Below are 25,480 nucleotides of genomic sequence, written 5' to 3'. Positions count from 1 at the left end.
TTCCGATTGAATGAAACTCGTTGCAGCGGAAATACGAATTACGATATTTTTTTAAATCAGCAATAAATATGTAAGTATTAAAACCGAGATTAAAGGCTGCTATGGCGATATTATAAATCCAGGTTAATAAATGAAATGCCGCTCGAAAATGCGACCCCAAAATGGCTGAGCCAAAAAGCCAGTTCACAGCCGCATAATTACGAATGTTTATGCCCCATTTGGCCTTATTAGTGGGCGCATAACAAATAACTCGAGAGCTGTGTATCCTACGATTCGAAATTATTTGAATATACTCGCAACACTTCCGCCCCGTCAGTCAGTCGGTGCTCATTTTTCCTCAGACTCCAAACGAGCGCAATGATGAAATGACAGGCGCACGTCAAAAGGCAAAAATCGAAACCCCCCCTCCCCCTTGCTGTTTTTCCCAATTTTCCCCCTTCGGTTTTCCGCCGAGCGCAATGGCGCAACATAAAACATTTGCCTCTCATTTTCGTTTTCATTTCCATTTCATCCAGAAATGATGGGCCAGCTAAATAAATGAAAAATCTATTTAAATCGCGCACATAATTAGTATTTCAGCGGCATGTCTGCAGATACACACACTTCCATTCGGATAGAGATACAAACGTTAAAGATAGATGCGCCTGTAGTAGTCCGTGGTCCATATGACATGCTCATTTCGCCGCAGTGGCGGAAAAAATTATGAAATTAACATGAAAACGCCACGAAATTACCCATTTCGAAAAGTATAAAAAATTTTAAAGAGGAAATGGCCCAAGTACGCGGCGCACAAACAAATGCCGTAAATTTTCGTATCGAAAATCAATTAATTGATTGCCAAATATTTCCGAATATACTCTCGCACACCATAGAATGGCAATTTGAATTGCTATATACCCGCCGATGGATTGATGCCCATGCAAAATTGTTTATTTTACGGATGAAGATGGATTATGAGTGAGTTTTCCTCACTATTATTTTTTTTTTTGGCCCCTAGCAATTGGGCATTACTCATACCGCGTGCCACCCCCGAAATAGTTCATTAGATACATTCATACGTTCATAAACAATAAAGCATTTCCCGTGTTTACCTTAGCCGCACTCTTAATGGCCAGAGCAAAAGTGGATTCCTTCCTTTCACCTAAATGGCTTTATTTTTATGGCCTTTTCGAATACGGGCCATCATCTCATCATCGTCGTATTTAATTGTTGAATATTTTCATGTGCGATGATCTAATTGATTTCGGCTTTTTCGGATTATTAATGTTTGGGGCGCGATGCGATTTGGTAAATATTGCATAAATCTTCATTAATAATTTATGTAGCACCTTAAATTTTCCCCGCTTTTGGCTCGAATCGATTGCGCATCGTCAATAAACTGCCTTGTTTGTTGTGTTTTGATCTGGGCACTAAACCTCATTAAGGCGAGAGCGATGTGGAAATCATTCTATAAATACTTCAAATCTTGTCAAGCGCCCCTCGCTTTTGCTTCGAACCGCTCCTATATGATTTATTGACATTTAAGTGTGTCTGTGTGAACGTGTGTGGCGAAAATGACAGAAACAGAGCTCATAAATAGCCCCAAAGGCAAACTAGAGCCACTCGGAAAAACACACGAAATCGATCAAATATTTCCCAGGAATTTTCATTTTCATTAACTCGTGTGCTATGTGATTTACTATATTTTTTATAGTATAAATTAAGCAGGAATTCGCACTAAATAATATTCATTCATTCGTACGAAAACTATGATATCTATCTACTGATTGTATTTTAATTTGTATACCATCATTTTCTGACAGTGTAGGGGTATTTGCCACTTAAATAGGTTTATGACAGATGCGTCTCAGCTATTTTGTTGGTCCAACACATGTATTTCAATCAACGCCAGAAGATCAGAGAGTCGCACCAATCCTTAAATAGTCGGCTAGTCAGTCTGGTCGGGTCCGCAATTTTCTTTGGCCCATAACCCATGCTGTTAACCTCCCTGCCATTCAAGCCCCCGCCCCGCCCCCTTTTCCGACCTCACTCATTTTCGTTTTTCCCGTCGTCTATGCGTGTGCTTAGTATAATTAATTTTCACATTCGCCGCGCACTTTTCGAAAATAAACGAAGGAAATTATGTCTGGCCCAACAATGAGCGGCCAAATTAGGATGGCCAAGTGTTTTTGGCTGCCGGAATGCGAAATGGAGGGAATGGGGACGGAGGGAATATGGGCAGAAAAGAGCTACTAAGTAATGATGGCTACTGCACATAATTCTCGGGCGTGCCAAGAAAAATTCAACAATTTTCCGAGCTCCCTTTTTACAAATAATGTTTTAATGTGTAATTTAGCATATATATTCTTGTTCGTTTGTTTGTTTGTTTTGTGGTGTTGAAAAAATTATGATAATTGCCCCTGTGGGCGCGGAATGCGGCATATTGCCGTAGGTGATGGAAAAACAGGAAAGGAAGGCCATAACTCACACGTTCTGGAACATTGTTGAACTTAATCTGTAATTATGCACCCGCAGAACCCAAAATCAAATGTAAACAAGGTGAGTATGGCTGGCAAATATTGCAAAGCACCTTCGATTCCCCCGCCGACGTCGGCGATTTCAGTCGTGTAACGAAACACTCTGCTCCGTGCAAATATGCGCAATGCATTGCCATTACTAATTAATAACATAATCACTGCATTGCCTGTCATTTCGGATTATGTTTCGCCCACTCAAATACGCCCACTTATATACGCCCTACTTTGGAAATTCGAAACATTCCGCAAATTTCGGGGGGTTTCAATTTTCTGCTGTGCTGGCAGAAAATTCACTGTGAATTTCGAGATTTAGCTACTTAATATTAAGTAGTTGGACTAAAAATCTGTTTATTGGGTTTGCTAATTAAATTAATTTGTTCTGAACTATGAGTTTATATATCCGATTTCTATTGTACGAAAAAATTGATACGTATCTTGAAATGGAATTATTTGGATATGGAATGGACTTGATTTATAAATTAATCACAGTGACTAGCTAACATGCTGGTTAGCATCTCCGTTTTGGAAGCATGCTGTCCTGGGATATCGATATAAGAGCATTTGCTTTAAATTCGTTGCTTATTAATTAAGGCACAAATGCAAACTGAAGCCAGCCTACGTGTAACAACGCAACAATGCTATTATCACCGGATATCCAATGGAGTCCACGCCCACGCCCCTTTCGCATCCGCATTCGCATTCGCATCCGTATCCGCATTCGAGTTTTGGTAAGCGAGGGCATTTAATGTTTCAAAGGAGCTGGAGGTGGAATTTATGCAACATCATTATTACACATGCTAAATGCAATCAAAAGATGATGGTTATTCGGCATGGAATGCCATAAATCTAAATTCGCAATGCAACTGCCGGTGAATCCGTTGTAGAACGTACGCAATTAGCAGATACGAAATAATTCAACTTAAAGGAGAGAAATTTCATCAGTCGGGATATTAGTGATATTAGTGACCCCAAGCCAAAGAAGACCCATTTGAAGCGATGTGTGAAATTAAAAAATTTAGCGATGCAAATTGGCATTGCAGAAATTGTCTAGCCCCTTATGCGGGATCAAAATGTAATTTCGTACTAGCAAATTCGTCTAAAATAAAATCTGTTCTGGCCACAAATTGAAAGCCAAAGTGTGTGCATAGAAAGCCCGAACATAAATCAACAAAATGCAGCGGAAAATAAAGCAAAGAGCTAGAGAAGCAATTTAGTTGATGATTTTTCGTTTCGTTTCGTGTTTTCGTTTCATTTTAATTTGTATTTTTAGTTTTTATTTGATTTGCTTTGCGGTTTTAGAATTTTATGTCAGCTTGGCAGTCCAAAGTGGCAGAAAGCAGCATAAATTATGCTTATTAGTTGCACGAAAGACAGGTACTAAATTGTTTTTTTCATTTTTTATTTTGCCTTTAGTTTTTCCTGCCGCTTTGACAGAAGTTTTGGCCAACTTCGCCCTCTTGACTTTTAATTGGCTTATTGTGTTGGCTTGTCTAAAATGTTTTTGGCCTCCGGTTTGTTGCCATGTTTTCTTTTTTCTCGTGGCTTTGACCGCCCACTCAAGTTAGCTGGATTGTGTTTTGGCCAGTTTCCTGCTGCATAAAGTGCTCATTAATTACTTACTGGCCGCTCAAAGTTAATTGTTCATATTTTATCAAAAGAAAGAGCTGTCAACTCGCTGTTGACTCGCTAATTGCCAAGTGCTTAGTTCTGGCAGCAGTTTGGCCAAAATAAAAAATAGCCATGTCAAAATTTGAAATTCAGCAACGCCCACAAAGTGCCGACGATAGCGATCGTACATCCGACAGAGATAGTTGATTCCTATAGTCGACTTGCGCTGGCGATCGACAGAGACGGGACGAGCTATCTGAAAGATCTGCCGACGGAGCCACGCCCTCTGTTTATTTTCAAACAGTTTTGCTCGTCGCCAATCGAGGCAGATGCTGTCGGCTTTTTATATTTGAACGGGCTAGAAAAAAACTCAAGTGGGCAGCCATTCAGTCGAGTGCTTATGCAAATTCTATTCCAACCAGTTTGCTTAAAGTTCTAGCCAAAAAAATAAGAGAGGGTTTATTTCAAGACATTTAAACGGCTTTTCAAAAGTTAATCCATAGAAATAGAATATGAAAATAGCAATACCATTTTAAAACACCATTAGTTACCTAATGCACAGGATTTTTTAAGCTGTAATACCTCTTAAATGCTGCTGATAAAATCCCATTGGGTACAAAACCCTTTTTTGCGGTGTCATCTGGGGCGTATGCGTAACAATTTAATTAAGTTGTGGTGCCGAATAATACTAATAACAGCAAATTGCATTTATTGTTTTGAATTATGTACTCATGCACACACTTTGACACTTTGTGGTGACCATTGTGCTAGTTTATGCTAGCCACTTTGGACCGTAATTAAATGTGAGGGTCGAGAGCAAACAAAATAATAATATATCAATTTGTGAAATATTTATTTATTAATTAGGAACAAAAATATAAGCGCTGCTGTTTGCATTGCTTAAAATGATTTCGTTTTCGTTTAAATCGTTGAAAGCTTACGTGGCGTATGCGTAATATTTGTTTGCACATTTTGCGGCGATAGTGCGCTTGTGTGCATTAAATTATTCATGAATTGATTAAATAATTGCCGACTAATAAAATTTAAATTAGCTTTAATTAGTTAATTAATTAGTCAAAGGCATTCATTACACAGCTGCAAGAGTGTTGAGTGCGCCTTTATAGATTTGCAACGAACGATTTGATCTTTAATTGGATTAAAACTCAAATTTATTGGGCGTTAAGTAGGTTCGCCATAAGTCAAATCCATTTTCTGATACTTCGAAAAATGTCGTTTATTTCTTAATGGACTGATGCCAATAAAATAAGTGGTGTTCCATGTCCATTTACTTAAGGCAATAAATAGTCACATTATTAAAACACACAGCCAACCTTTTAAGAAACTATTTTTTTGAACTTGTTTTTAATTTATTTGATTGCCAGCCATTTGTTAGATAATTTGCAAATGACAGAACTATCTGTGAATTGCATTCAGAATTCCTTTCGCTGCTGCAACTGATTGATATCACTGGCAATATTAACAATAATAAAGGACGAAAGCAATATGAAGTCCTTGTTTACATCGCACACACATGCGAATTTAATTTAATGCAGCATAATTTTTTAGCCTTTTTTGCAGTGCCACAAACAGACTGCGAATGTAAATAAGCCCCGATACTGGGCACTCGAAACTCCAAAAACACATTGCTCCTAGTTGGGTCACCATCACGTGGTGCCCTCAAAGATGAATTGCCATTTGATTTGTTTGTGCTGCTTGTGGCAGCAGTTTAATTTAATTATCGCATTTGTCATTTGGCCAACTGCCAGTGAAACTGCCGCTTGTGTTCTGGCCCACAATCGCTAGGGCCATCCAACGACCATGCAATTGACCATATAAATACAAACAAATGGGCACATGCAGATAGTTGGCCCAAATCAGAGGTCAAAACTACAGAGTAGCTAAAAGCACAGGAGTTTGCAGTTTAATCAAGTCGTGTTAAGAGAGTGCTTATAAAATATATAAATTAAGTTTTATTTGTGAAATACTGAGTATTATTAGGCATGTTGTTTAATGAACTATTGGCATAATTGGTGTTATTAACGTGTTCGATTGGCCTAATATACCATCCTTTTGCATTAATTTCTAGCTGCAATCAGAATCAATTTAAAAAAAAAACCCGTTTGACGGTGAGTAAATCAACATTTAGGTCGCACCTGAGTGGCAATTACATTCGGGTTTATGAGCGAGCGATGGCAAACATTTAAAATGAAATGCCTAATGCAAATTGTCGAGACAGTTGCAGTGCAGACCGCAAGCGAACAGTTGCCAGCACACGCCCCTATGCTATCACTGCGGCATTATGGCGCACCAACCCCCAGAACCACCCACTGCACCACCCCCAGGCTCCACATTTCAGAGCACCCCCCCACCACCCCATTTCCCCGCCCCTGGCACTAATATGCAAATGTAATTTGCTGCGTTTGGCGCGTGACGTTCGTTTGGTAATCGCAACACAATTACAATGTTGTCAGTTTGCGTTAGTGTGGGTGAGTGTGTCGCTGTGTGCGTGTGCCGCAGGGGGTGGTGGTGCTGGTGGTGCAGCGGTTGCAGTTGGGACAGCCGCATCTACGCGTAATTAATTGATTTTTATCTGGCTTAAGGCTATTTTACAGTTTGTTGATGACAGACGATGCAGACACGAGTGCAGCTCGCTGGATGAGGCGCACAACGTGGAGCGAGTGGCACCGCTGTGGCGGTGCCAATGGCAGCCACCTCAATTCAACTCATCTCATCCACATCCACATCCCCATCCGCATCTACATCCCCATCTCCAAGAGTCCAGAGGGCAAGCCAACCACATTATGGCCGATGTGTAGGTCTATTTAAAGCCCATTTTATGACTCTCATTTTGTCTCTGGCTTTTCATTTGTTTTATGTTTGACTGCGAAGTTTTATGTTCAAAGTGAAAGCAAATTGTGTCCTTTATGAATATAATACTTATTAGTTGATTCTATGATACGAATATTGTCATTGAATCGAGTATCATTAAAAATGCCATGAAAAAGCGCAAGTATTAAGTACTTAACTCGACGCTCTGCTTAAAAATTACTTGGTAAATAAATGCCGAAGGAAATCGGGAAAACCTTGATCCGATTATCCAACGTATAATTATAAGTTTTGAACTGCAATTGAACTGGTTTGCAATTACGGGAGGAGTTGGTAATTTGATTCCAATTAACGCAAATCTCTCGCTGCAAAACTTGATCCAGTGTGAGTGGCGGTGGGTCGATGGGAAAATTGGCAAGTGCCAATGCAAATGGCCAAAAGGCTTAATGTCCGGCCACAGCAGGATACCCACATACACAACACACATACAAACGCGCGCACACAGGATACCTAGCACACAGATACACACACACACAGAAGCCCGTGTCCTGCAGTTAATTTGCTGATATTATTGCTGTGATTAACACATACATGTTTATGTGCCCTGACCGTGTTTTATATATAAACACAACATTCTGAGCGTGGAAATCTGTGCATTGCACTTGAATTGACGTCGGTTTCTCACGCACACACACACACACAGAGGCAGACGTGTCCTTTGCCAGGATGATAAATGACTGGAGCGAGCTTATAATATTAATAACGTAGACAAAACACTTGAACATGTCGACATGCATAACATTTTGGCTCACATAGACAGTTGGACATCAAACATAAAGCACTGATCGAAAATATATACCAAATTGGCTGAAGCAAGGCATTTGGTTATTTGGTCATCTACTATTTTGCCCAGTGTACACACGCACACGTTGCAGAATCCTTAGTGTTTATATGTGTATATCAACTTGTAATTAATTGGCTTGATGGAGAATGTAATTTAATTAAGCAAGCATTTCAATGTGACTCCGTTGCCATATCCTTGTTGCTTGGTTTCCATCTACATCTACATCTATACATTCCTCATTTTCTCTTTGCTCTGTGTTTGTGTGTGTGTGTGTGTGTGTGTGTGTGTGTGTGTGTGTGTGTGTGTGTGTTTATCTGACTGGGTCTTTTGCCATGGCAGCCAATTAGTCTTATGGCATTTGAGCTCCCACACGGCGTATGCGTAACGTGAGATTATTAATGCAAATCGGGTTTGCATTGACAGGCCCAAGTTTTGACAGCTTTGTTGGGATTGACGAGGACAAGGAATGTAGCGGGATATATTTATGGGATATTATGGTATAAATATATCTTTGCGTTAATTGGAGCGTTTGCTGAAATACTTTTCCTTAGCTGAGCCCTAAATGCTTAATTAAAGCGATTCAAAAATTAAGGACAAAACATTTGCATTAAGTGAGATGAAGCCTTAAAGTGGTTAAACTTTCGGTATTTAAACTGGGCACTGTCAACTGCAAGTGCAGATAACAAACGACTTGAGCAGTTGGCCAAATACGAGTATGCTGTTTGGGACAGAAACCGCAAACGGGTTCAGGGGAATGGCATTAAAGTTTTGATTAATTTAGCGCCTCTTAAAGAGCCAAGCACACAGATGGCAATCATGTGGGTGTGTGTGTTTGTTCATAAATTTTGTTGTTGCTCTTAATTGGCTGACAGCAGTTGGGCCCCGGGCATGTCCTTGCTGCAAAGTTAATTTATTCTAATTAGTCAATAAATCTCAATTTATTTCACAATCAGGCAAACCCAGTGTGTGCGTGTGTGCACTTGAGTGTGAGCTTGCTTGTGCTTTAAGGCATTTCTGGCTGCCATGCGAATTGTAAACTTGTCCTTCGCCTTCGCCCCTTGAAAATATATGTATATATGCCTTCTATACTCCACAAAATCACATGTTCGTGCAGCTGCTGCAAGTGCAACGAAATACAATTTGGCATAATAATTACTGAGGCATTAAGCAGCATCACACCTTGCTTCCTCTTGTTATGCTCTTCAATTAAATTACGATATATTTCATGGCTGCCGGGGTGATTCGAGTTGGGTAAATAAATAGCGTATTAAACTAATGCGGCCAGCGAAATCTGAATCTGAATCGGAAAATGTCTATTTTGGCCAAAATGCTGATCAAATTATGCTTTTAATTTGGCTCGTTATTATTTATCATCGCTACAGTTGGCATCAAAGTTCTAAAGCCAAAACGCAGTGAATGTTTAAAATTATGGCGTTATCAAAAAATAATAATAATAATAATAATATAGTAATCCTATTGAAAGTTGCGCTTATTAAGTTACAAAATAGTTTCGAAAATTAACAAAGGATAATGTTTCAGTGGCCTGTTTTTACTGTAGACTACTGTATTTGGAATTTTATTATAATTTTTATGTTTGCGTGTGCATTTCCTCGTGCAAATTAGGCAAATTAAATATTATAAGCATACGCACGGAAGCAGGCAACAAAACATTTATGGGATTATTGAGGGGGTTTTTAAAAAGTGTTTAATTTAGTTAAATGGCCACAATTGCGATTGTGCTTTTTGAGCTAGATTTGAACAGGAAAATATTGTGACACTAAATAATTCGAATAATCCCACAAAAGCATTATGTACGCTAGCTGCAATTTGCAATGATAATCATTGTGGGGGTAAATCAATATGAAATATTTTAATCATTTTGCATAAAAATATGGCATCATTTTGTGAAAAATTCCAATTGAAATTATCCTTGGGGAATCATAAACTATCATGGAATTCTAGGATCTAATAATTCTGGGAATAATTCTGAACTATCTGGATAAGGATACATACTCCTTATATATTAACTATATTTTGATTAGTACTAGTATGTTATCCTACCTGCGTTTCAGTGACCATCAGCAGCTTGGCCATTTCGGTGCGCTCGCTGGCGCTGAGATACTTCTTGTTCTCGAACATCTTCTCCAGCTCGAAGATCTGCCTGCCGGTGAACGTGGTGCGTGCCTTCTTCTTTCGCCGCGCATCCGTGGAACCGGAATCGGAGTCATCCTCGGTGGTCTCCAATGTGCTATTGGCATTGCTCTGCAACTGCGCATTCACATTGCTGCCCGGCGAGCTGCTGTTGTTGGCCATCAACTTGTCCCGCATCAAACTGTCGCTGCTGCCCGTTGGACTGATATCCGGTGGTAGAGCCACAGTTGACGCTGCCGTTGGCGATAGCTTCTTTTTCTTGGCCGCCGGCTTGCCGGAGCTTTCTGCAAAAGTGATGGAGAAGAACAAAGGTATACAATGAAACGGTTAGCCAGATATGAGTGTGCTCAATTGTCTTGGCCATGTTTGCCTGGCTTTTATATCGAATCGCAGCTGTTTAACCTCAATGGGGTCTCTTGACTGTCATTTCATAACCGCTTTTGCTATTAGCCCGTCAAATGTAACAGCAATTGACTGGCCAACTGCCTTTTGTTATGCATTGTTCGATTCCTCTACTATATGCATGTTTTCCCCTTTTTTGTTTCCACTCTTTTCACTATGCATTTGTTTGCCATTTGCCATAAGCTTTTGCTGTTGTTTTCGATTTTGTACTCTTGGATTAGGTGGCTTAGTTTTCTTATGGCACAACTAAGCAGAAACATTAAATATAGGGTAAAGATGGTATGAAACATATTTCTCATTCATATAATAATTCTAAAATATTAAATGATTGTAGACTACTTCACTCCGCTAGTTGTTAATTTAATATATCAATTAGCCTTCGCAGTGCATTTATTGGCCACTTTCGTTGACCAATGGCCGCCTTGCAAATATCGGGCGAAAAACAAGTGTTAAGTGTGCTATAAATGCCATATGCTTTTGGACTTGACGGGTCTGGCATGAGTCGGACGAAATGTTGCCGGGACAACTTCAATTACCAATGCATAATTGAAATCTAATTGACAGTTAAATGCAAAACGTTCGATATCGCTGAGCTGTGTGTGCTGTACATGGGTGTTTGCTGCTTCTGTCGTCGTTGTCGTTTGTCGCATTGCTAATACGCCGCGTGGGCCCCGACGGCCTCATATGCATGACACTGTGATTAATTAGGTGGTGCGGTGGTGTGGCGGGTATTGCGGGGGTGGCATCAGTGCCATTGTCGCCATTGGCAAACGGCAATTGGCAATTTTCACTATCGAACAAGCCACCCGAACCAACCCCTTGAAAGGAAATGGGAGACGATGGCAGTGGAGTGTTAAGGGCGCCCCAATGGCGCGAAATCAATAAAACTAAATGGCAAAAGAAAAGCGGAAAAACAACAAGCTGGCCAAGCGTTAAAAGCCCGCAACTTGTGCAATTAGAGCAACAACAATAAAACCAGAACAACAAATGCCAATAAAAGAAAAGAAAACTTTGCACAAATGTTTGTTTATATATTTGCCAGCAGCAGCATGGCTCTTAACGCCAATTGGCAATTTCCATGTCATTTCCATTAGGCCCAGTCGACGACGGCGGGCATTTAAATGTCGTTAGGCCAACTGGGCAAGAAAAGCAAGAAAAATTCAAGCTCCATCTTGGCAGCGAAAACTCCACTTATTGGCCCGCTCGATTTGACGGCACTACCATTTATGGCAGCTGCAAACAAGTAATTAAGCGAAAAATTAACCGATGACTATGTCAAACAATCGCTTGTCTGGAAGTTCGTCATTCAATCGGTTTGCTGTTTGGCTGTTGTTTTCGCCAAGTCTGGTACGTGATTTTAATAACAATAAAAACGGAACACACACAACATTGAGCAATTAACGCGCCAAGCGAATAGCGGCAGAAAAATTATTCAAATTGTGTTCTCAACTTTGCTTGTTTTTTTGCCCACCGGATTGCCATTTTGTATGGCTTTCATTGCGGCTGCCGCCGCACAATTGCTAATTGCATTTTCATATATTTTCGTGCCAATGCGCTGGCCTCTTTCGAATTAAATCATTTTAATGCACCCAATGCAAATGCATATTCAAATTGGCAACCATTTCCGATTCAAATATGAAATAAAAATAACAAAGCAATGAGCCAAAAGTGCATCTAATTAAATGTTGCACATTTTGTTGACCAATTACAATTTCAATAGTTTATTAATTATCGCAAAAGAACGGGCTGAATATATATATGCAAACATTGTATTGACTGAACATTTTCTGCTTGGTTATGTAAAATGAAATTTGAAGCGCAAAACAATTGAAAAAAATTACAGGATTTATGTGTATTAAGTAACCAATTAAAGCATTAAAAATTTTAAAAAAGAATTAGCTATATTTTAGCTTCAATATTTCATGTTTTCAAGCCATAATTAAACTGTAAATGGCATTCATAGAAAATTGAGTGGCTGACAGACGAGCCGCGTTAACTGGAGTGTGGTGAATTCTAATGACCTGGCCATTAGCCCAGCCAAAAAAAAGGGCCCGAAACGATGAGCGCGGGCCAAGAAGATGCCGTTGGGCGTCATTTAAGTTGGCAGAACACGCATACGCCGTGTTGCCCAACGCACGCTTCGCTGAAGCGTGTTGAGAGCTCCACGCTCCGCTCAATTGGCAGGCTCGTCGAGCGTTGCCACACGGCGCACACATCCTACCTATGCTGGGCGCCAATACGCGAGAGATGGGAACGAGATCATATCAGAAATAGAAACACTTTCAAAAAATATTGCCTGAATTGATTATAGATTTTGAGCTAAGTCCAATTCGAACAAGCAAGTGCTTTTCAATATATAGTTCTAACTTTTTGCACCTCTAACTGTTAACACTAAGCAATAGCAGTAGGATAAATCTTAGCTTATCCAATATTTAGGTAATAGTAGTATTTTTTCTCTGTGTACAAGTAATGCCCAATACATACCCTTCTTGGTAGCAGACTTCCCGAGGATTTGGCTCTGTTTGGTGGCCGGCATGGGTGAGTTGTTGCTGTCGCGGGACTTTTTGGCCACACACAGATTTAGCGGCTGATCGAGCGGAGTTGCAACATTTGCTGCTGTGATGTTTGCTGCCCCTGCTGCTGCGGCAGATGTTGCCCCTGCAACAGCGGCACTCTCCTCCTCGCTGGCATCGCTCATCGAAATGGAGGAGCTACGAATGGGCTGCTGATCCTGATACGGTTTCAGTATGCTATTCGGCGACTTGGCCGGTCCTTGAGCATCAAAGGCGACCTCTGGCCGTTCCTTTTTGACAAAGGACATGCCCAGGATATCGGCTATGGAGTGCGGCGTCGGATGTGGCGGCAGTCGATCATAGACATGGGCATGCCAATTGGTGGGCGGACCCGGAGTGGTTGTAATCGCAGGTGTGCTGACCGAACGCCGTTGCTGCTGCAGCTGCGCACTCTGCTGCTGCGGCTGCTGATGCTGGGGATGCACTGAACTCGGCCGTGGCGACACAACCGCCTCCAGTTGCTTTTGCAGGAACGTGGTGGGTGGACTGTCGGAGATCGGGCTGGCCATGTTGTTGTTGTCACGCACTCGCAACATATTCACCAGCTTCTCCTTGCTGTTGCTGATCGGACTGACCATGTGCGTGGTCATCGAGGTGGGCGGTATGGTCAGCGGACTGCTGTAGTTGTAGCCATTGCAGGCCATCTTGTACAGATCCGAGTTGGACTGCTGGTGTTGCTGCTGCTGCTGTTGATGATGATGTTGCTGCTGCAGGTGATGCAGTTGTTGCTGCTGTTGCTGTTGTTGCTGATCCTTGACAATACCGTAATTATGCGCCAGGGCGCCACTGGCCATTTCAGCTGCCTCCAAATGTGCGTCGCGTTCAGTTTCGGGCATCATTTGAGCCACGTTGCCTGCAAATAAGCAAAATGTTAAACAAGTTAGTACTGAAAAATGGAGATAAAGTGAGAGAGCAAACTTAGATTAGCTCGAACAGCTGCACATTTGTCGTCAACTTGTTAACGGTCTGCCTGCCAACTGGCGCCTGGTAATGTAATTTGTGCCCGCCCTCGACGTGAAGGCCAAAAGGCTTCGTTTACAGCGGACCTCCACTTACTTTCACCGAACATACCACCCCCCTTCCCATTGACCTCCCGCCCACCTTTCAACTTCCCCCCCACTCAGCAGAGACCCGAAAGTAATGCAATAAAATACAGCGTCAGTCCGTTGCCACTTGCTGCCTGTGCCGCAATGTGCACTGCAAAAAAAATACTTGTTATTTTAAATTTGGGTTTTCTCGAAGCAGATTATAAATTATTAGTATATTTTGAATTTTCTGTGATATTAGCATAATTATTATTCTTTTATTTTTGTACTGATAACTATCACCTAATTGATTGATCCTTAAAAATGATAAATTGTGATGAAATATCGAAATCAGTGACTAAGAAAATGCTATCATGGCTAATATGGCTTGTAATATATTTTAGATTAATCATAGGTGTTTGGCTATCAGATAAGATTACTGCTTTATGAATCATAAAGTTAGCAAGTTATGTACTCGTACAAATCGTTTTAATTTAATTCTCAGTGCAGTTCAACTTATTTAACCCTCCGGCAAGCCTTGGCTTCGGCTTCGGCCGACTTGGGTTGAGTTGAAGTGGGTTGGGGCTGGGGCGAGTTGGGTGGGTCAGGCGTAGCCTATTTCCTGGCGCACTGCGTTGTGATTTGCATAACAAAATGTTGCACAATCATTGCGAAAGAGTGCAGCGGAGCGAGCGACGAGGATAGAGGGAGATAGAGCTGGAGGAAGGATCCAACTAGGCGGCACATACGTTTTCAAGTGCTGAATCCAGGGGGTGGGCCACAACCACCCAGTGGGTGGTGGGTGGTGGGCGGTGTCGCACAGCCTTGTACATTTGTCACTGTGAGCGTGTGTTTGTGTTTGTAAGTGCTTGCTGAAAATTTATGGCACAACATTTGAGTGTGACACAATTTAACTTAATTCGTTAAGTCAAAAGCGTGTGAAATGTACATGGGAAATTATTATTTTCAGCAGTAAATTCTACAAAGGAGGAGTTCTTTAACCTAAATGATTTTAAATTGCGTAAAAAATATAGTTGTATTTTATTTGATATGATTTTAAAATAAGAGGGGAGTTTAGTCTTCGAAATTTTTTCTTATTTGTAACATTTTTAATTTTAACAACCAATAACTGTCCGTTTTCAAATTGTAGAATTCAAAAAATCACTAAGCTAATACCATAAATTCTGTGTTAAAATAATTCCAAATCAAATATTTGCAGATGTACGAAATTTAAATCCACTTGGCTAAAATTTTGGTAAACAATTTACAGTTAATTTGTTGGCATTTTGAATGCATCGTTATGCGTTGTAACAACTCATGGCTGGCATTCCCAAAAGCAATTTAAATTAATACAAAGTGCACACTCACCCCGACACTTGCACATACACATACACTCGGAAAAACTGAGCAGACAGCCACCCAACAACTACCACCCACTTTTCGCAGTCGCAGTCGGCGTCGAAATGTCAGATTCAAGCAGAGCGCTCAATAAAATGATGCGTGCTTAAATGTTTTTTATTGCCGCTCGGCAGCAGCAGCAACAACAAAAGGAGACACGAAGATATTTGCCACTCGCACTCACACACATACATATTTGACAAATTTCTCTCGCAACACGACAGAGAGAGAGAGAGCTCACAAATGTGGACAGCAACATGTTGCCAAGGCGCCTGGCAAAATCACTTAAGTCGAAAATAAAATAAATGGCAAAGAGCAACAAGAGCAAAGCCAATTCAAAGCGATGATGATGGGCGGCAATGGGTGGCATGGAGTGGGAGGTGGGAGCGAGGCAGGAAGAAGGCTAGAGCGAGAGGAAGAGACAGAGAGAGAGAGAGGGGGAAAGGACGAGGCAGTTGGAATGTGTTGCCGGCTGATTTGGGGGACATATTCCAGCAGCGGAAGCAGCGCAGGCAAGCGGAAGAAGTTATTTCAATTGCCTTGCCTTCCAGCCCCGAACGCAAAAATAGAGAGAAAAAGTGGAGATGTCACTACACCGGAAGAAATTGTTACAAGACTTCATGAATTATTAATTAACTAACTAACTAATTAAGGAAAGTTTTCGTTGCTTAAAATTAGCATCGGATGTTAATATTAGATTTTTTTAACATAAATATTATTTTTTTATATCATAACAGCGTTTTTGTATGCGGAAAACCAATTGAGCTCCCTAGAGACAATTCCAATTATGGCTTGCTCCTTAATTTAATCTCATTATAGCTTTATTTTCTTAAAATTAAATTTTTCTGTGTGGCTTCCGAAAAAAAGAGTGCCCCACCCTGCGGCACGTTCAGTAGCTTAGTTGCCTGCGAGTGTGTGTATTAGTTACCTGGCACGCTTCTGTCGGTGCCTCCAGCCCCCCACTCCCTCTCCGGGATGCCCTTCAATCGTGTGCGCTGTGTGGCAGGAGCAGGACCCAAGTGTCGAGTGCCAGGACGAAGGCTAATGGCATTTAAGTTTTGTTAGCCGGACTCGCCCGGGCACATGTGGCACGTCAGGAGCGGCGGATGGTGGATGGTGGTTTTGTGGATGGGAATGTGCGACAGAAAATATATTGGATGGAATGTTAAAGATGGTGGAGGAGACATTGTAATCCTAATACCAGGCAACCCTCAACAAATCTGTGTTTCAAGCCAAACTTTGTGTTTCATAATATTGCGTATAGTTACACAAAATTATGATTAAAGTACTTAAGTAAACTGCATAACTCATATTTAAGCCCCTTTGATTGCCAGCAAATTTTGCAGATTGGAACCTCTTATTTGTGAATTCGCTCATGTTTGCCTTGTGCGGCATATGAGTGCGTTATATATCTCTATGTTTTCGGTCATTTTGGTAACTTTTTGCCAACCATATTTGGCCTCGAGCCTGGCGAGATGGATTTTTGGTACTGGCCAACCAAACTTGTGTCCTTCTCCGGCTTGCCAGCATTTTGTCTATTTTATTTCATTTTCATTTTATTGCATTGACAACAACGCAGCAGCAGCACATTCCACAGGAGGAGGGTCATAGGTCACAGGATGTGCGAGGGTGGCTGACTTTTTGTCTGCCGTTTTGCTGGAATTTTAACAAGCCACTCTCGAATCATCATCATCATCAGGGTCCGCTTCATTTGCCCACGGCATCTTTCGCCGGAATCCCTTGGTCGTCGACATTTTTCACTTCAAGAAAAGCTGTGCTCGCTTTACTTTCTAAGTTCGATTTTAATTTTGGAGCTATTTATATATATATATTTATATATAGAGGATTTTCCGAATATATTTTGAATAAATAATACAATAAATCAAAAATGAAACTGATTTTATCAAGACTTTTTGCTTAATAAGCCTATTAGTCTAGATTGATCTTCAAGTTTACTTAATTCCCTATGCGTTTGTGACAACTGTTTATAATTTCACTTTTTTCTCTCAAGTGTCATTGTTGTCTTTTCTTTTCTTTTCTTTTCTTTTCGCTTCGTCCTTGTTCACGTTCGTCGTCGACTTTGCTTTTCAGCATTTGGCTGGCTTTTCTCCGTCTCTGGGCCGTGTGTTAGTTTTGACGTTAACTGTGCGGCTGACTTTGTCCGCCCCCTTTTTGCCGTATCTTCACGCCCATGCCACCCACTTTGCCGCCCGCTTTTCCGCCCACCCTCTGTCCGTTATGCCATGTCAGCATAATTTAATGTGCCATTCTGTACTGTTTTTCTGCGCGTGTGTGTGTGAGAGAGTGAGTGGGTGCTGTCAACCTGGCAGCTAAAGTGTGTAATTCGTCATTCATATTTACCCCCCGATCCGCCACCCACCCACAAACTTTGGCTTGTGCGTCATCATTTGCTGAGTTGTAAACCTTATAAATTGCTGGTTCCTATAGCCCGGCTTTTGAGCAAATAACGGTATGGGAACTCGGATGTTAGCAATCAAATTATACAATCTAAATTGACGGGCTCACTTTTAGACTTTAAGTTAAGTTAAAACTGGAAATAAGCTAGCTGCAAACCAATTCAGCAGCTGCAATCAACGCTGTAAGCCAGTTTGAGCCCGGGGGATTTTGTGTCCGGTGGTGACCTGTGTAATATGCCGCTAATTGATTTTTATGAGGTGCTCTAATGAATGTCCTGGTTGGCCCATAATTGCCCAGGCACACCAACACACGTGCACCCACACACGAACAACATGCCAGGCGCCAGGCGGTTGGCATATTTCGTTGGGAAAGGAAAGTCTCTGAATATTTCATAAAGTTATGCGCTCGCTAATTAAATTGCCGCGACACACAGACACATGAGCACACAGACTGTGATGTGATGTGATGGCAAACAGTTCACTATCGGCACTTCACCTGGCGCGACGGTGGGTGGTTGGGTTGGTTTTTGTTGGAAAATGCCACCCCCAAGGACTAAGCAATTTTAAATGAATTTACATTAACCGTGGCCGCAGCGAATGGCTCGCGAGTTTCCTTGGAAAATTGTTCGTGCTTCGTGTGCTTTAATTGTTTTAATTTTCACTGGCATTTACTCACATGTGCACAAGAGTCCTTTGCTAGTGTTAGTTCGGTTTTCTCTTTTCTTTTTCCTTTATTTTTTGCTTGAAAAACTTTTTCCCTGCAAGGGCAAAACAACAATAAGTTAATAAAACACACTCACATACACACACACACACGACGAGAACAAATTAAAATGAAATAAACTTTTACTTTTTCACTCCAAATTGGGTTAGCACTTTGGCCGAGAGACAGACAATTGAATCAAAGTCGAACGTTCAAATCGCTTAAAACTTGACAACTCGAACGAAGGCAAAACGGTAGCAATACTAAAATCCAGGGCTTTGATTATTCCATGCCATTAATATTTTCAATATATGTACGTAGTAGAATCAGTCAATCGATTATTATTGGCCTGGCTATTTTGTGGTATTTAACCAACTTCGTTTGCACGGCCAACTTGGTTTCGGAACAACTTTCATAGACAAGAGTTCGGCGGAGAGAAGCCAACACATGGCTGAATAAATAAATCATAAAATGCTGAAAAACGATTGTCCGGGAAAAGTGTGTGTCTATGTGTGTGTGTGTGAGTGAGTGTGTGTGCGCGGGAAAAGTGGCAATTGTGAACTTTTCTTTCGGGTTGGCCGATTTCGATACGAGCAATTGCAGCGAGAGTTGCAATTTGGGGAATGTTTTATTCAAGTGTTTTCGGTTTGTTGTAGATTGGCCCATTCACAGAACTGTGTGTTTTCCCCACATGGCTGAAAATAACTAGTTATGACTGTCAAATTGGATCAGTAAGCTGGCTGTTGAATTTATTATTATTTTATACAAAACGATTTCATAACTGAGATGTGTAGAGTTTTGTTTTCGTCTATCAAATGAAGTGTGCGATTCGATTTAAGTGCTAGTTTTGTATTATTATTTTTTTTTTCAGTTTTCCTAAGTAATTGTTTTTGCTCCGATTTTTCGTAAAGCTCCACTGTAAACCACTTAAGGAAGGGCTAATAAAATAAACACCGCTAAATGGCGCAGGATAATGGTCACACACCCAACTCAAGTTGAATCTCGGTCCCTCGTCATTTAACATTACAGTTACTTTTTTGCGGGCAAATTCCAGCACATATCCTTGCCACCCAGCCCCCAGCCACGCCCACAAGAACCGAAGGTAAATGGCAGCCATTCGGCAGCCAAATCTGCAGAGCACACAAACATTACGTGGCTATTTCGAGCGCAGCATTTAAGCTCTTCAATCTACAATTCCCCCGGCGAAGACTTAAACTTTTCGTTTCTGTTTCTGTTGCTGCCACTGGCTGCTGCCTCTGCTGCTGTTGTTGATGTTATATTTATTTATTTTTATTGACAGCATTATATTTTATTTATTATATTGAATTCATGTCATTGTGCTGCCACGACCAGTTCACCCGGGCCAAGTTAAGTTCGCCATCCCAGCCAGGCAGCCAGTTTTGTGGAGCAGGAGCAGCTCCACTGCCACTGCCACTGGCACGTTCTCAGCGGGCTGAGATGTGTGTTTGCGCCATTATTGTCAAGTCAGCATATAAAGCATCCAGCAGCCAGCGAAGGGTGGCCCAAATCTCAAATACACACACAGGCACTGAGAAAAAAATCGCAAAGCAGTAAGTTCAAGGAGTTCCAAAGGGTTTCCCGTAATTTCAGCCATTTTAGAACCAATTAAAAACATTTATTCTGCCTTTAAAATCTATATGTCAAGGATATGTCAATGTCAAGGATCAATGAAAATGAATTTAATTGTTTTGAAAATAGATAAAATAGATTTACCTTTTATTTTCAAGTGCATTCACTCGTAGTTTGAACGGAAATCGTTATATAAATCAAAGACAGATTATAAATGCTGCGCAATTTTCGAGTTATTTTTGCTAGATGCGTCTGCGAGGGTTGTTCTCATGACGCCTTTTTTTAGGGGTAACTGCAAAGGTTTGGGACAGTGAAGCCTGCGCTGAGTGACAGCTAGATGTGGACAACTGTTGAGTGGATGGATACTAGACGGGCTGTTTTTGGGTGGTGTTCATTAGTGCGGAAGGGAGCGATTGAAACGACACAAAATGAGTGAAAATGTCAGCTAATTATGTTTGCATTTTGGCCATATAGAACTGCCGCTGAGCCGGAAGTGCCGGCAGGCTCATTTCCGTTTGAAATGTTTCCTGTCATAATTCGCCCTCGCTGGGTATTTTTGTTTTTTTCCTGTCGCACAGCCATCTCTTTTTATTTCCACATCGATTTTTGGCTGGAAGTGCTCCAAGAATAAGTCAAAACTTTGAGGCAATTTGCCTTTAAAGCTTTTTCGCCAAGGGTCCTTGGGGTTTTCTTTTTTTTTTTTTGCCGTTTTGGGCGAGAAGAGGACGAAATGCGCTTGTCATGGTTTATTTCACTTGAACTTTGGGTCAGCAAAGTTGGCGTGCTCAAGCTTTATTTTTTTAATTTGCTGCGGCATTTTATTCGCTAAACGTTTGTGTTTTTTTCAGTTTTTTTTTTTATTTCCTTGTTGGCCCGGCCATTAGACAGCCGCTCCTTTGTACACAAAAAAGCGAAGAATGAAATGCGAAATGCAAAGGGAACGAGAAAGAGAACTTGCCGCAATTAACTAACTGCCTATGATTGATGACCTTTTAAATGGGAGAGCGACAACTTCTCATTATTGCCATTATTATAATTCCCTTTTGAATCCGTCAAAAGTAGGCCCAGTCGCCTAATGGGTTGGCCATAAGGCGAACTGGGTCAAAGGTCACCGCACTCGACTAATTGCCGTCCAATTGGACCACATGTCGACTGAGTTGCCGCTTATTGGATTGGATTCCCTCGGATCGGATTGGATTGGTTTGCATTGACGCTTGGCTCTTAATTGTCAAACGAATGCAGGCGAATGGAGTGCAATGTTTTAAATTAATGCATTATTGGCCATGTGCCATCGATTATTTATATTGCAGTTACCCGGCAACATTCAGTTCATCCATCAGTTTGTCAATCAATCAACTAACAGGCACATGAAGTATGCAAAAACTTTTAACAAACAACTTGATCGAATGTGAAAACTTTTCACATAATTTCTCAGTCGAACAGGAAATATTCTATACACATTTATGTCACATTTCCTAATTGGAATTGACGTGGAAATCGAGTGGAAAATCAAAACCTACCAAGAGTATATCAAGTGTATCAAGGACAATTTATTTACTAGAAAGTCACAATAAAAGTGTTTGATGATACTTGAAGCTATCCTGTTTTCAATCCTGATGATTCGGTTTGAGTACTATTATTTGTTGCTTCAGAATACTTGATTATTTGTTATATTCTAGAATCACTACACTTTTCCGAACCGAAGCGCTTGAAATGCAATTTGTGAATGAACTACAATTTGTGTGAGGCGGCAGATAACGTAGATTTTCTAATCGTTGGTTTTTTAAAATTTCGTTGAGATGGAAAACCTTTGGCGAAAGGGTCAATAAACAATGACGTCACTTAGTGCGCAAATCAATGATTTCCATTAAATGAGAAAGTAAAATCGTGGGAATTAAGTAGAATAAAGAGCAGAGCTTCCTTTTTTTTGGGGATAAAAGGTAATCGAAATATGATGACTCTCCTGTCTATCAATATTTGGCATCTCTCTGCGCGAAGCGATCTCGTCGCAGCCGACTGAAATATGAGTCAATTATACTTCCGTACGCATAAATTAATGATTAATTGCAAAATAAATTGACTTGCGTCACTTAATTACGTAGCGCAAGCGACACTGGAGAAAGCCGATAGTGAAAGGGGGCGGGGTGGCGGTGGGCGGGCGCAGTTGTCACGCTCCGTGCAAAAGCCCGTCACTCGTCCGCCTGTCAACGCACTCGCACAATTACACTGCGCAAAATCAGGGAGACTTATCAGTCAAAAGGTAAAGCTTAATTAAATTAATATATGGGTATTAATATATAATATATAGGTATTAATTAAATTTTAAACAATTTTATAGGAAAAGGTTATATTTGAAGTAAATTTCAAAAATATTTAGTAGCTTATAACTTACAAATTATTCACAAGTTTTTTGATAACTTGCAGCTAGCTGGCTGTTATATAACTTTTTTTCAGTTCGGTTTGCAGTCCCAATTTCTTGGAGTGTGCACCAAGAGGGACAAACACATGCACAGAACGGCAATTTCTGCTGTTGACATTCACAGTCAAACATGCTTAATTAATGCCAGCAACGTTGCCATCAGTCGCCGGCTACCTCCCCCCTTCCCCCCTGTAACCGTCGACCGTTTCTCGGCATTTCGCAGTAAATGAGAGCCGGCGCAGTAAGACAACATTAATGCGAACATTAACAAAAACTGCTGGCGCTGCCTACTGTGCTCCCTGTACCCCGGTAGCCCGCTACCCTGGCCACTACTTGGTACTCTGCGCCCAGAACCGAGATCGCCTGGCTCCCAAAAATAAACACTCGCCGGCATCATCATCATAATAATAATGATACATGGCCAAGTCGAAGTCGTAGCTCTCGAGTGAGTGGCCCGATGGCACTTGATGGTGCTCGTCTGGCTGCCTGCTCCGCTCCTTGATGAGCATTTTCCGATGATGGTGCCATACCCATCTACATCCCCACCCGTACCCCCATCCCCACTAATTCTCAACCGAACTCAGACTTTCGTTCATTGTCTGGCAAGATTCTCATAATTAAGCTCAATCGAATACAGTGGTTTAGGGGCGCCATTTGAAAAGTTTACTCCTTGTCTCTAAACACATATATTTTATTATTAGGACATTGCGTGCTTTGATAGTGATTAAAGGCTATGAATAGTGGTTAAATAATTTAAGTAATTTAGGAGGAGAATCGTTTAATGGTTTTTATAGCTAAAGCCATTGTTAACTGTTCGAGCTAGGATATAATTAAACAAATTATAATAAATATCAAGATATTTTTCCTGTATTTTTCCTATATTGAATATAAGAATAGCTCATATTAACTACTTTTTATTAAAAGATAGTTTTGTTCTCTTGTCATTCTTTTTCAATCTTTTGCATTGTTTAATGGAATTAACCCTTTGGTTTCAGTGTTCTTGCCGAAATGGCTTTTGCACCACTCCAGTTTATCCGATTTTGTTCGCCGGATCGAAGATGATGCAGGGGGGGATTGGCGTCGGTGGAACTGGAAACTGGGGGACTGGCGAGCAATTAACGCTGAATTGATACGCACTGCTCGGAAGGCATTGAACCCTCCTTCGTTCGTCCGGAACAGAAAGGCGCTCCAGTGCGTCCATTTAAGCGTTGGCATTAAGACGTAATTAAAACAACGCCAAATGGGAGCGGATCACAGGACCCCGTTCGTCCAGGAGCAGCCAGGGGGAGGGTGGAGTTTGGGGGGTTGTGGGGCAACAAGGAGTCAAAAGATTATTTGTATTTAATTTCAAGTACGGCGGCAGGAAGGCACTGCTGCTAATGCTTCTGCTTTTGGCCTTTCTTTTTGCTTTCGCTTTTGCTCAGAGACAGTTTTTCTTCTTGCCGTACATAAAACTCAATTATAATTAAGCATTTAAGTGGAAACGAGCGAAGCTGCGAGCAAATGAAGCGAACTCCGCTCGAGTGAAGAGAGAACTTCCACCATGTTTCCACTTGATGACAAGGATGCCACCAAACACGCCTCCCGCCCACAGCAACCCCGCCCATTTTTATTAGTGGTAGCCAGCGGCAGCACCCTAATTGCTAAGAGCGCCACTCAAAGTTTCGGCAGGATAAGGAAGGGGATGGGTATGGGGATGGGGATAAGGATAAGGATGGTAACTCGAGCATGAGGCGGTATTTAATTATCGTTCATCGCTCATCGCTGCCCATTTTATTGGGAGCTGCACTGAGAACAATTTCGTTTGCTTGCTAACTAGTAAGTTTGTTTAAATATGCTAGTTAAAGGTTCATAAGCTTTCTGTGCACATAGGAAATTACTCATTAACAATTTAAATATCTCGGCTTACTTGCCACAACTAAGCAGTAACTAACTTTCTCAGTGCATCACATTTGGCCTTTACTATTTGCCAGGATATTGTTACTCCACTTCCAGTTGCCATGGCAGTGGATTAATTGTTACGTAAGCCCGTTTAATTTGCAGGCTGCAACCAGAAGCGAAAAGTATCTCAATTAACGAAATCGTCGATGAGGTCAAAATATCATGGCCATCTATGTATTTTCCGGCCAAATAGGTCAGCGCCATTTGCTAGATATTTATTTATAAAACTCACTCGCTTTTGGTAAATATATACGACAACTGACAACTGCCGAATGGTAAATGGTAAATGGAAAATGCGGAAAGAAAATGAACGGTTTGGGGGATGTGAAATTTTAATGAACTTTTAAACGTAATGAAAGTAATTTTCAAATTGCAAGCTCACAGAAAGTGGCAAGTGAGAGGGGGGAGGATCGGGCATGCGGCTTAACTTATTTTATTTTTTTTTGTGCCCCAGTGAAATTCAATTGCGGCAGAAGTCGAGCGCTGGCAACTTTTGTGCGTCCTTCAGACAGTCCAGGCATTACCAACCCATGCCCGCCCGCCCAAAGAGAACCCACCAGATAGCCCAACCATTCGAAACCTGAACAAAAAAAAAAAAAAACCCACTGGGCCACTCGAAATGATTTCGAGAAATGGCATTGAATGTAGCATTTAATTTGTGCGCCACAAGCGGCGGCGATGAGGATGAAGTTGTCGGTGGTCCTTGGCCAGGTCCGCAGCTCGGCTCATGGCTGCTATTTATAACTGTTTATTTGCCGTGTGCCATTCGCTATGCACTGCGAGAAAATGTTTGCCAAGTACATAATAATTTCTGTAAATTCATATCATATTTGGCATATGGTTTGCCATTTGTATCTATTTAATATATACCTATATGTTATGATTTTTAAGTATGCCCACTTTTTCTCCGAGTGCACTTGCAGCTCGGGCTCTGTCTGCCACTGAAAGGGATTAATTAAACTGACAACTGACGTCTGTGGGTGGCCATCGCCCCCTGCGAATCCACAGTCGACTGTCTTTGATGCCCGGAGTTCGGCATAATTAGTTAAATGTGCTGCCTGGCCATA

At 41.2% G+C, this 25,480-nt stretch overlaps 1 protein-coding gene across 2 annotated transcripts in view; it reads right to left on the bottom strand.

Annotated features, from left to right (window-relative positions):
• The window catches only part of LOC6606404 (homeobox protein abdominal-B), a 37,450-nt gene that overhangs the window by 1,797 nt on the left and 10,173 nt on the right, over positions 1–25,480 (bottom strand). The window contains exons 1-3 of one of the 2 annotated variants that reach the window (XM_032723579.1): positions 18,437–18,518; positions 12,832–13,773; positions 9,856–10,229 (exon numbers count right to left, since the gene is read on the bottom strand). In XM_032723579.1, coding sequence (XP_032579470.1) covers positions 9,856–10,229; positions 12,832–13,759 — 1,302 coding nt within the window. In that variant the 5' untranslated portion in view covers positions 13,760–13,773; positions 18,437–18,518. Of the gene's footprint in view, positions 1–9,855; positions 10,230–12,831; positions 13,774–18,436; positions 18,519–25,480 lie in introns of those variants that run through there. The other variant, XM_032723578.1, reaches the window with a different exon arrangement.

Source organism: Drosophila sechellia, chromosome 3R (genome assembly GCF_004382195.2).
Source record: "Drosophila sechellia strain sech25 chromosome 3R, ASM438219v1, whole genome shotgun sequence".
NCBI classification, from domain to species: domain Eukaryota; kingdom Metazoa; phylum Arthropoda; class Insecta; order Diptera; family Drosophilidae; genus Drosophila; species Drosophila sechellia.
Note: the sequence above shows the minus strand (reverse complement) of the source record. Positions and strands in the feature narration are given on the sequence as shown.